Source organism: Aethalodelphis obliquidens, unplaced genomic scaffold (assembly GCF_003676395.1).
Source record: "Aethalodelphis obliquidens isolate GAN/ISIS:26980383/991018 unplaced genomic scaffold, ASM367639v1 scaffold3, whole genome shotgun sequence".
NCBI lineage: Eukaryota > Metazoa > Chordata > Mammalia > Artiodactyla > Delphinidae > Aethalodelphis > Aethalodelphis obliquidens.
In genome coordinates, this window is record NW_020837947.1 from 19391559 (window position 1) to 19403603 (window position 12045).

General features: G+C 39.5%; 1 protein-coding gene across 1 annotated transcript; it reads left to right on the plus strand.

The window, feature by feature from the left end:
• The first annotated feature begins 326 nt into the window (after positions 1 to 326).
• On the plus strand, positions 327 to 1550 carry LOC113605784 (gap junction gamma-1 protein-like). The gene is given in 2 exon segments (XM_027079351.1): positions 327 to 1024; positions 1026 to 1550. Coding segments are annotated over 2 exon segments (1167 nt in total). The 3' UTR covers positions 1495 to 1550.
• The last annotated feature ends 10495 nt before the right edge of the window (positions 1551 to 12045 follow it).

Here is a 12045-nt window from a genome sequence, read left to right on the forward strand (position 1 = left end):
GAGAGGGCTACCTAAGCAACCTACCACCCAGTCCCTTTCCCCACCATAGACCCAGGAGAAGAAAATAAGTGAGTCAGTCTAGTAGTGAGAAGTTTTTCATGTGAAAAACTTGCAGGAGTCAGCAGCAGGAGCGGCTTCGGCCTTGGCGGGAGACCAAGGTGAAGGCAACGGCGACGCGGGGCATGTGAGGCAGCGGTGGTGGAGGAGGCGGCCCCGGGGGACCCCGCCTACCAAAGGAATTTGGAAAACTCGTAAGCAAAACATTTCTCTAAGAAAATTTTGGGTTTCAGAAATTCTGGATACCAGGGCAAACCAATTCAGTCACCATGAGTAGGAGCTTCGTCACTTGCCTGCCGGAGGAGATCCACAACCACTCCACGTTTGTGAGGAAGATCTGGCTCACGGTATTGATCTTCTTCCGGATTGTCCTTACAGCCGTAGAAGGAGAACCCATCTATTACGACGAGCAAAGCAAATTTGTGTGCAACACAGAGCAGCCAGGCTGCGAGAACGTCTGCGATGATGCCTTAGCACCCCTCTCCCACATGTGCTTCTGTGTGTTCCAGATCATCCCGGTGGCGACCCCCTCTGTCATGTACCTGGGCTATGTCATTCATAAGGTTGCCAAAACGGAGCACGGTGAAGCAGACAAGAAGGCCCATCGGAGCAAACCTTATGCAATGCATTGGAAACAGCACCAGGCCCTGGAAGAAACGGAAGAGGACCATGAAAAGGATCCCACGGTGTATCCAGAAATGGAATTAGAAAGTGAAAAAGAAAATAAAGATCAGAACCAATCTAAACCTAAGCATGATGGGCAATGGCGGATTCGGGAGGATGGGCTCATGAAAATCTACCTGCTGCAGCTGCTGGCAAGGACCATGTTTGAGGTGGGTTTTCTGATCGGGCAGTACTTTCTGTATGGCTTCCAAGTCCACCCATTTTATGTGTGCAGCAGGCTTCCTTGCCCTCATAAGATAGACTGCTTTATTCCTAGACCCACTGAAAAGACCATCTTTCTTCTGTATGTATGGTGTCACAGGCCTTTGCCTATTGCTTAACATTTGGGAGATGCTTCATTTAGGATGTGGGACAATTCGAGACTCACTAAACAATAAAAGGAGGGAACTGGAAGATCCAGCTGCTTATAATTATCCTTTCACTTGGAATACACCATCTGCTCCCCCTGACTCTAACATTGCCATCAAACCAGATCAAATCCAGTACACCGAACTGTCCAGCAACACTAAGATTGCCCACAAGCAAAATAAGGCCAACATCACCCAGGAACAACAGTACGGCAGCCATGAAGACAACTTCCCAGCTGACCTGGAGACTCTGCAGAGGTAAATCAAAATGGCTCAGGAATGCCTGGATCTGGCAATCCAGGCCTACAATCACCAAAATAACCCCCATGGTCCCCGGGAAAAAAAAGCTGGGTCTAACAAAAGCAGTTCTAGTAGCAAATCAGGGAATGGGAAGACCTCTGTCTGAATTTAATCTTGGCTGGGCTTAAAACTTGTGCTTTTCATAGTTCATGGTAAGCAGCGGCTCACTGAATAATGACTTCCACTGAGTAAACATTTGGCTGTGGTTATTTTCAGGGACACTGTTAGCTCATGATCCAAGCTCAGGGGACTCTGAAGGTGGGGCTGGGACAGGGGGAAGAGAAAGGGGAACACAGTGTTCCTGGACACATGTTCCAGCAATACACTTGCAGAATTTTACATTTGTGTCTTCCAGATCTGGAAAAGAACAGATATATTTAAATCATTCTCGTTGAACAGTTTTTGTATGTACAGTATTATGGTACTTTTTTTTTTTTAGTATGAGAACTTTTTTTTATATTATTACATTGGACCACTGTACTTATACTTTTATATTAAAGGGGAAAAAAATCCTTAAGATAAAAAAAAAAAAACCTCGCTTTTCTGTGGCCCTAAAGCTTTGTAACTATGGCCAATGGATAAAAGTTGCAGGGGCAATATTTATATATCAATATAAGGAAGGACATGCTTTTTAAAATTGAATAGATTTGACATACAACATTGTACAAATTTAAGGTATATGATATGCTAATTTGATATATTTATATACTGTAATATGATTGCCATTGTAGCAATATTTAGCACCTCTATCATGTTACATAATTATTCCTTCTTTTTAGTAGATGCGATAGTTAAGTTTTAGTCTCTTAGCAAGTTTGATGATTATAGTACACCATTGTTATCTCTATTCATTATACTGTGCTTTAGATCTCTACAGCTTATTTTCTAGTTTGTTTTCTTGAGAAACATCAGTCTTATCCCCCTGCCCCCCACCCCCTGGTATCCAACATATTACTGTTTGTTTTTTATGAGTTTGACTTTTTTAGATTCCACACTTAAGTGATATCATAGAGTACTTGCCTTTCTCTATCTGACTTAATCTCACTTAGCATAATGTGCTCAAAGTTCGTCTGTCACAAATGGCAGCAGGATACCCTCTTTCCTCATGTCTAAATAATATTCCATTGTGTGTGTGTTTATAACACGCACACACATACACACACACACACACATACATACACACACACACATATATATATCACAACTTTTTCTTAACAAAATACCAAACTTCAGCATCAGAATTTGCTGAATTTCATCTCATGAGGAGTTCCTAGCATCATGGGAAGAGGAAATTTCCAGAATGGTTGCAGGATCTTCCTAATTTGTTTACTGTTAAGACTCTATGAGTAAAATTCATAAGACTTCGTTCCGGCCTTTCTTCAAGTACTGGATTTAACTTTACAGGACATGGTGGTGATTTCAAACTGCATAATAAAAATTTAGGGGCTTCCCTGGTGGCGCAGTGGTTGAGAGTCCGCCTGCCAATGCAGGGGACACGGGTTCGTGCCCCGGTCCGGGAAGATCCCACGTGCCGCGGGGCGGCTGGGCCCGTGAGCCATGGCCGCTGAGCCTGCACGTTCGGAGCCTGTGCTCTGCAACGGGAGAGGCCACAACGGCGAGAGGCCCGCGTACCGAAAAAAAAAAAAAAAAAAAATTTAGATCTTCATTATATAAAGTTGTCATAAACATTTAATGGCCCCCAGAAATACTTAGGAAAATAATTTGGCCTGCTCTTGGTTAGAAATCATGCTCTGAAATACAGCCGGGTGGCTAAGTATTTACAAAGTTTTCTCCTTGACTTCCAAGTACTCCCTCCAGAAATTCTCTGTATTTAACAGCATCATTTCATTGAAACTGATCCAGGGTGGTGACCTTCAAAATGAGGATCATTTATCCCCCATGCGCTGCACTGTTCTTATGCTCTTCCCTCTTCACAGTCACTGTAGATTTCACCTACCTTAGTAAAATAGAAAATTGATAAGACATAAAGAGAACACCCTGGCATTTGTCACCATATTTAAATTACCCTAGGATCCTATATGTCTGCCAAGGTGGAAGCAACCGATAGAGTAATGGTAGGGTTCAAAAACCACCCCAAGGGGAGCCAGGCAGCAGAGGACCCCAGGTGCCTTCCCTTCCTTCTGTTGCCTCAGCAGCAGTGCCAGGCAAATCTCAACGCCTATTGTGAAAACACATTTCCCTGCATCCTATAACCATGACAAGTACAACAGGATGCTCATTTATGTAAAATGACAGTTCCGACAGAAGTTATACGTTTCTCACTATTGATATAGGCAATGGAGTGGATGAGAAACAAACAAGAATCTTAGCCTCAGTCAACTTGTTGAATTCTTCCGTAAATATATTCTGAGTTCTGATTATGCGTTGAGCACAGTTCTGGGGTCTATGAGAGAGGCAAAATAGAAATCAGACATGATCCCCTATACTTTAAATTAATCTAACTAAGGGGCCAAAATCAAAGTCAGTGTTCAAGAAGAATGCTAAGCATTACCGGAATTCAGTAAAGAAGAAACATTAATTTAGTTTTTATCTGCAGAATCAGTTGGCATGATAGGTATGTAATTTACCCGCTCTTTTTTTACTCCCATGAATGATCTTGCATTTGATTCAACAAGCTTTTGTAAGATGCCTATGATATTTCATCTACAAGATATTTGTCAGGAATGTGTATATATTATGGGTACTTTGATTTTCAAATATGCATTGATTCAAAATTGTTTATTTTATATATAATTTAAATAATGTATGTGTGCCAGCATTGTCAACATAAGGATAAAGTCTTTTATCAAGCCAACACTCTATCTGTGAAGGTGTTTTTGGAGGTTATATCTTCTCCTTTTTCTACTTTTACTATTGTAGAAAGAGTCAGAGTGTTTAAGCCATAAAGACATGAATTCAAATCCCAACTTTACTACCTACTAATTGTATATTCTTGGGCAAATTCTTTTATCCTCTTTGCGTATTAATATAAAGTAACATAAATAAAATGCTTGGCATATGTGGGTCAATGATTTTTGGAGCTGGATGATGTACATGGGCTTCATTGTACCATTGTTTATGTTTGAAATTTTCTTAGTAAAATACCTTCTCTGGTTCTCACTACGGGCACCCTCATTCTCTGGGTTATTTGGATTTGAAGACATGTGGGTATTGTCCACAGCTAACCCTTGTTAATTAATTCTTCCCCTAAAATGTCCCTGACATCCTCTCCTTTTTTCCATGACTTCCAACAGTTCCAAAGGATTCCTTACTATCCTACTCCAATAAGTTCTTTACCACCAGCTTCATCTTACAGTATTAAGGTCATTATGTCGGTTACATGCTTTTCTACTGCCCCAAGGATTAAATTCCAATCCTAATTTGGCTCCTATTTACTCTCAAGCCTCCCATTCCTCATCTTTAGGAGTACTCAGGCACACTATACTTGGTCATCCCTGCTTTGTTACATTGTCCAGGAAAGCTTTTGTTCGCCTGTGTTTTCCACCCCTCTCCAAATCCTACCATTCCCAATCCAGTGCCACCTCACCCCCTGAGCCTTCTTTATAATTCCAAACCTCATTGATTTCCCCTCTGTTGACTCTCCACAGAATTGTCTCTCAATACCATCATTTGGATACTTGATCCCATTATTGTTTTATCTTCTAAGTGGATATGGTAGCAAGCGTCCAAGATAACTCCCAACATCTACACCCTTGTGTGTTCAACTTCCATATTGGAACAGCGTTGGCCTTTGTGACCCACAGAGTATGGCAGACATGACAGTGTGGGAGTCCCAGACTAGGTCATAAGCGGTATCGCAGCTTAGCCTTACTCTCCTGAATCACTCACTTGGGAGACACGTCATAAGGACACTCATGCAGCCCCGTGGAGAGGTCCACGTGGATAGGAACCAATTTACCAGCATCAACTTGCCAGCCATGTGAGTGAGCTACCTGAGAAATGGATCCTTTCTCCAGAATCTAGTCAAGACCAACAGCCACATGAGAGGACTGGGGCAAAACTGTCTATCTAAGCCACTTCCAAACTCCTGACTTACAGGAACTGGGAAAGATAATACATGATTATTATTTTTTAAGCCACTAAGTTCTGAGGTGGTGATTTAAATAATAAGTAGAAAAATAATAGTCTATAACTCACCTCCCAACTGCACTGTAAGCTCCTTCAGCATAGCATATTTGTTTAAATTTTTAATATCCAGGCAATTATTCAGATACCATTCAACACTGTAGCAAAATTAGACACTGCATATGGGATTAGAGAAAGGAACCATCATTTATTGAATGTTTACTAAGGGACTTCACATATGCATGAGTTTTATATGCATCAAAATGGCTACATACATAGATATAGAACAAGATGCTCCCTAAATACATAAAACATTGTACTTGAGCTGTAAAGTTATGAAGTCAGTTTTTCTCTCTTTTATCATCATTTCCCAGACATGGTTTTTTAAGGGGGATTACGTGAGTGAGAGCATCTAATAAGCTATAAAGTGTTCTATAGACATAAGGCATTGTGGCTTGCATCAATTTATTTTTCTATCAAGTTAAAGTGCCTTAATACTTCTACTCTGGTACTTATTTTGCTTTGCTAAACTAGAATTAGACATGTCACTGTGATACAAACATCTCTGACTTTCTGAAAACCAGTGAAACGGCAAAAGAAAGAAGTGTCGTGGCTTTGGTACTGTACTGTCTCTTTGGTTGTTACGTGCCCAGCAGATGTCTGTTAACAATTGCAGTTGTCAAGGTCTCTGAAGGAAAGAGATGGCCCACTCACATGGGTAACTGAGGACAGTTTAAAAGGGTTAAGAGAAATGACAGGAAAGGAGGGAACGGTTAATGGAATCCAGAGAAAGTAACTTCAGGAGAAGTCCCTCCAGCAGCTGTGGCCTTTGGTAGAGAATGTAGGCAACTGGTCGCAGCCTAACAGGGAGGGGCCAGAGGGAATCAATTCTTGGACTTGACCCTCCTTGTACATTTTCCTCTCCTGCCCATGCTCCACACTGGCTGAATGCTAACCAAGCCAGAGAGTAAGGCAGTTAGCTGGGATGATGCAGTTTGTACTGATCAGCTTCCTGGGGCACAGAGTAGGATGGAGAAGAGAAGAGGATTAATTGAGGATGGGCAGTGGGAAATTTCCAACACAAAACGTAATGTTTTTTATATAATGGCAGAATAGCCCCTTTGATGTATGGTAGGCACAGAAACCAGAGATACATCCCAAGGGACAGCTAGACACTAGGGTTCATACCAGGCAGGGTCTCAGGTTCAAGATAAAAGGAGAAGTAAGGGATTATTCTCTCAAATAGCATGAGCGCGAGGAAGCAAGTGTCATTTTTGTTAATCATGAAAAAGTGCTTTAAGTTCCAAAAGGAATATTAAATACTTAACTATCTCAAAGGTCACTGCCATTTAAACTGGTTAGATACAACTCCTTAGCTACTTAGTTGTATAAATATCCGACCTACACAGAAGGTGTATTGAAAAATCACCTACAATCTTCAGTCAAACTGACAGCATTCTCCATATATTCATTTATAGCTTCTTGACTCGATGACAACTTTTTAGAATAATTTTAATAGTATTAGTCCATGTCTCACATGAATAAAGGTTCACGTTTTAGTAACAAACACAACTAAAACATCTTTCCTATTTAAACTATAAAATTTACGTAATGCTAGTAAAGGGAAATATTTTTAGACACACAACTTGGAAAAATCTGCTAAATGGCATTTTAGTTTAATTCATGTGGTACTTTTACAATTTTAAGTTGTGATAATCCTCCACAACTATAGGAAAGTTAGTGATTTTCTCATATTTTGCATAGGTGTGCAGAACTTACAGTAAATATGCATTTATGCTGTAGCCTTTTAAAATTTTTTTGAATTGCTCTCATTATGTCAGTGTGACATGATAAGCCTATAAAATATTCCTTATTATGTGGCTGATTTTAGATACTCTTCTAGGGTTATGTAGTCTCTGATAGGTTGCATGCTCAGTGATTGTAGTTTGCCTAAGACAGGTACTTTGGTTTAGTGTAAATGCCTGAGATTGCCCAAATTAGAGCAAATATTTTAAATGATTTTAGTGCATGTAAATTGTCTCAATGTACCTCGGCCAGATTTATGAATATAATTTCATTGGAAACAAATCTCAAATGTTCCTTATCATCTGTAGAGCAGTTTTCTATTTTCCGATCTGGGGAACTTTACTGTTTAAGACAATGGCTAGTGAAATATAACCCTGGGTTCAGCCACAGATCATGGTGTCAGGATCTGCACACTTCGCATCGCCACCAGGCATGATTCTGATTTTCCCAACACTGTCCCAGCTCCTTCCTAGTTGAGCTTCCAGTCAAGTCTCCATTCCTTTCTTTTGGAAAATCATTGGTTCTTCTAGACCAGTGGTTTTCAAACTTGAGTCTGGGAGAATCACCTGAAGGGCTTGTTAAAACACATCTGTACTCCAGAGTTTCAGTTCAGTAAGTCCGGAATGTGGCCCAAGAATGTGCATTTATGATAATTTCCCATGTGAGGTTAATGCTGTTGGTGAGGGGTTCTCACTTTGAGAACCATCAATCTCATTTATCCCTGGGAAGGTTTCTTCCCTAAACCAATACTGGCCAAAATATTTGTTACTCCTCCTATTCCTGAGACATTCTATTTCCCTAGAAAATCCACTGTCTCTGACTCAACGCCATTACTTATGCTGCATTCACACCGCCTGCCCAGCTATTGCATTTTATCTGACATTTTCGTAGCTGCCATTAGAGGAAGGAATTCCAGTCCGGTAACAGGCAATTCTCGTTTATGTATATGCATTTGCTAGAGCATTTATCAGATATTATTCCTATTATCACTTTCACATGTCATGGTTGCCTCCTTAACAGTGGAAATTAAATGGCAATGATAGATGCAATTTCAGTAGCAGCACCCTTATTCTGAAGCACCACCATTAGAACCCTAGATCTAGCATTGTATTAAATCTTTTATATGAAAAGAAAAAAGTTATCTGAGGCTTCCTATGTATTAGCTTAGACCATTTAGGAACTTACATGTTCACCTTGCCATGGCCACCTTCTTGTTCTGGAAGAAGATAAAAAACAGTGTCTTTAGTTCATTTTCATACTAATCAAATTTTTAAAAAATCCTTTGGTTGTACAAAACACAGCAGCCTTTGGCAGCAACAGCCTTTGGCTTCTGGCTACAAATATTATTTCAACAGTAAAGAGGCCTGCATTAATAATCTGAAAAAGAAGAAAGAAAATTATTTGATTCTTTTCATGGTGTTAAATATAAACAGAATTTAAATATACAATGGTTTTGTGTGTGTGTGTGTGAAGAGGTTTCTCCATTATTAAATATTCCTCCTAAGAATTTTTAACAAGCAATTAATGTTCATGGGTAGCCAATTTCAAATAATACTGAAGGAATAATTAGACTGAGGAAAAGTTGTAAACTGGTAATAACCACTCATGTAGCTTACAGTAAAATAAATTTAACACAAAAAAATGGTGGTATACTAGAAAACAGCTTTTCAACAATCTCCAGAATGACTATTTCTGACCTGGATCCTCTCTGACCTCATAGTTCTCCCATTTGGTTATAGCCCCAAGTTTATGAGTTGACGTTAAATTCAACAACTTCTTTCAGAGGCAAACTAGATAAAATAATAGTCCTGATTCTTATTCTTTGGAATTAAAGAAATAATTTTGTATATTTCTGCTGCTTTATTTTTTTCATATTCAGAAAGGAGAGTTCAAAACTGACTTTGAAAGGATGGTCTGCAGGTGGGAGACACTCATGTCTGCAACTCAGGAGATCCTGAAAGGGCCCTATACTTGGCTCCAGCCATGGTCAGGGACCAGGCCAGCTCATTCAGGAAACTGGCGGGAGACACACCCATCTATGCCTCTAGAGCCATGTCTGCAGAACTTAATCTTAGCTGTGGAACCTACAATGGCCCTGGCGCTTGGACCCAGGCTTACTCAGCCATGGTCCAGGGTTAGTCCTGCCCATACAGAGACCCATCCAGTGACCAGGCAGCAGCCTTCCCAGGGGCTTGGTGGAAGCCACATAGACTACACACCTGGTAATAAGCCTGCTGTCTGAGGACCCGACTGTGGATCTTGAAGTAGATCCATGTCCCAGTGCCACCCCACTGAACAAGGTACTGGAGGCAATCCCATCTATCCAGGCACCAGACGGGATCCATGCCCATCCAAGTCCCTGGTAACAAGCTCTTCAACTTCAGATCACACTGCAGATCCTGCAACATAACTGGCTCTAACCCAGCATGACTATGATTCCAGAGGCAATCCCAAGAAAAGGTCTTTGTCTGCTAAAACCAGTCGATAAACATTGGAAAGGAGTTAGCCCTTTCAATTGTGTAGACTCAAAGCAAGGTTACATAAATCACAAAGAATCAGGCAAATATGATACCACCAAAGGAAATTTATAAAGCTCCAGTAAATGACCCCAAAGAAGTGGAACTCTACAGTTTACCTGACAAAGAATTCAAAATATTCATCTTAAAGAAACTGAATGAAATGCAAGAGACTGTGGAGAGATAACTAAACAAAACGGTGCATGAACAAAATAATAAGTTTAATAAAGGAATAGAAGCCATAATAAAGAACCAAACTAAAACCCAGGAGTTGAGCAATACAATGACAGAACTGAAAGATTCAATAGAGTTTTGACAACAGATTTAATCATGTCGGAAAAAAGAATCAGCAAACTCAAAGACAGGCCATTTGAAATTAGCTAGTTTAGAGGAACATAAAGAAAAAGAATGAAAAAGAGTGAAGAGAACTTATGTGAATTATGGGACACCATCAAATGACAAAACATTTGAGTCATGGAAATCCCAGAGGGAGAAGAGAGAAAGAAAGGGGTAGAAGGTTTATTTAAAGTAATAATATCTGAAAACTTCCCAAATCTTGGAAGAGATTATGGATATCCAGGTACAGGAAGCTCAAACTCCAAGCAAGATTGACCCAAAGAGATCACTCCAAGGTACACTACAATGTTAAAAGTAAAAGACAAGCAAAGAATTTTGAGAGCAACAAGAGAAAAATGACTCATTACCTACAAGGGAATTCCATCAGGCTATCAGTGGATTTCTCTGCAGAAAACTTGCAGACCAGGAGGGAGTGGGATGATAGATTCAAAGTACTGAAAGAAAAACTGCCAAACCAGAATAGTATACCTAGAAAAACTGTCCTTCATAAATGAAGAAGAGATAAAGACATTCCCAGACAAACAAAAGCTAAGGCAGTTCATTACCACAAGATATGACTTACAAGCAATGCTAAAAGGAGTTCAAAATTCCAATGGCATTTTTCACAGTCATAGAGCAAATCATTCTAAAATTCATATAGACCAGAGAAAACCCCAAATAGCCAAATCAATCTTAAGAGAGAAGAATAAAGTTTGAGGCATCAATTTTCTGATTTTTCTGATACAAAGCTGTAGTAGTCAAAACAGTATGATACTGGCATAAATGCAGACACATAGACCAACAGAGTAGAATAGAGAACCCAGAGATAAAGTAACAGATATATGGTCAACTAATATTTGACTAGGGGGTTAAGAATACTCAGTGGGGAAAAGATAGGCTCTTCCATAAATGGTGTTGGGAAAACTGATATTCACATGCAAAAGAAAGAAAATGAACCGCCATCTTATACTACTCACAAAAATTAACTCAAAATGGATTAAAGATTTAAATATAAGACCTGAAACTGTAAAAATCCTAGAAGAAAACATAGACGGAAAGTTCCTTGTTATTGGTCTTTGCAATGGTTTTTTGGATATAATACCAAGAACACAAGCAACAAAGCAAAAATAAACAAGTGGGACTACCTCAAACTAAAAACCTTCTACACAGTAAAAGAAATGATGAACAGAATGAAGAGGCAACCAATGGAACAGGAGATAATGTTTGCAAACCGTAGATCTGATAAGGGGTTAACATCCACAATATATAAGGAACTCATATCACTTAGTAGCAAAATCCCCCCAAATAATCCAATTAAAAAGTGGGCAGAGGACATGAACCAATTTTTTTCCAAGAAGACATACAAATGCCCAACGGATATATGAAAAAATGCTTAACAACACTAATCATCAGGGAAATGCAAATCAAAACCACAAGGAGATATCTCCTCACACTTGTCAGAATGGCATCAACAGAAAGACATAGCAAATGTTGGAAAGGACGTGGAGAAAAGAGAATTCTTGGGTACTGTTAGTAGGAATGTAAATTGGTACAAGTGCTATGGAAAACAGTATGGAGGTTCCTCAAAAAATTAAAAATAGAACTACCATATGATCTAGCAATCCCATTTCTGAGTATATATCCAAAGGAAATAAAATCACTATCGTGAAGAGATAACTACACTTTTACGTTCATTGCAGCCTTATTCACAATAGCCAAGACATGAAAACAACCTAAATGTCCATCAGTGGATGAATGGATAAAGATAAAGATATGGTATATACATGTACAATAGAATATTATTCAGCCTTAAAAAGGAAGGAAATCCTACAATTTTGGCAAATGCAAGGACCTTGAGAGCATTATGCTAAATGAAATGTCAGAGAAAGACAGATACTGTTTGTTCTCATTTA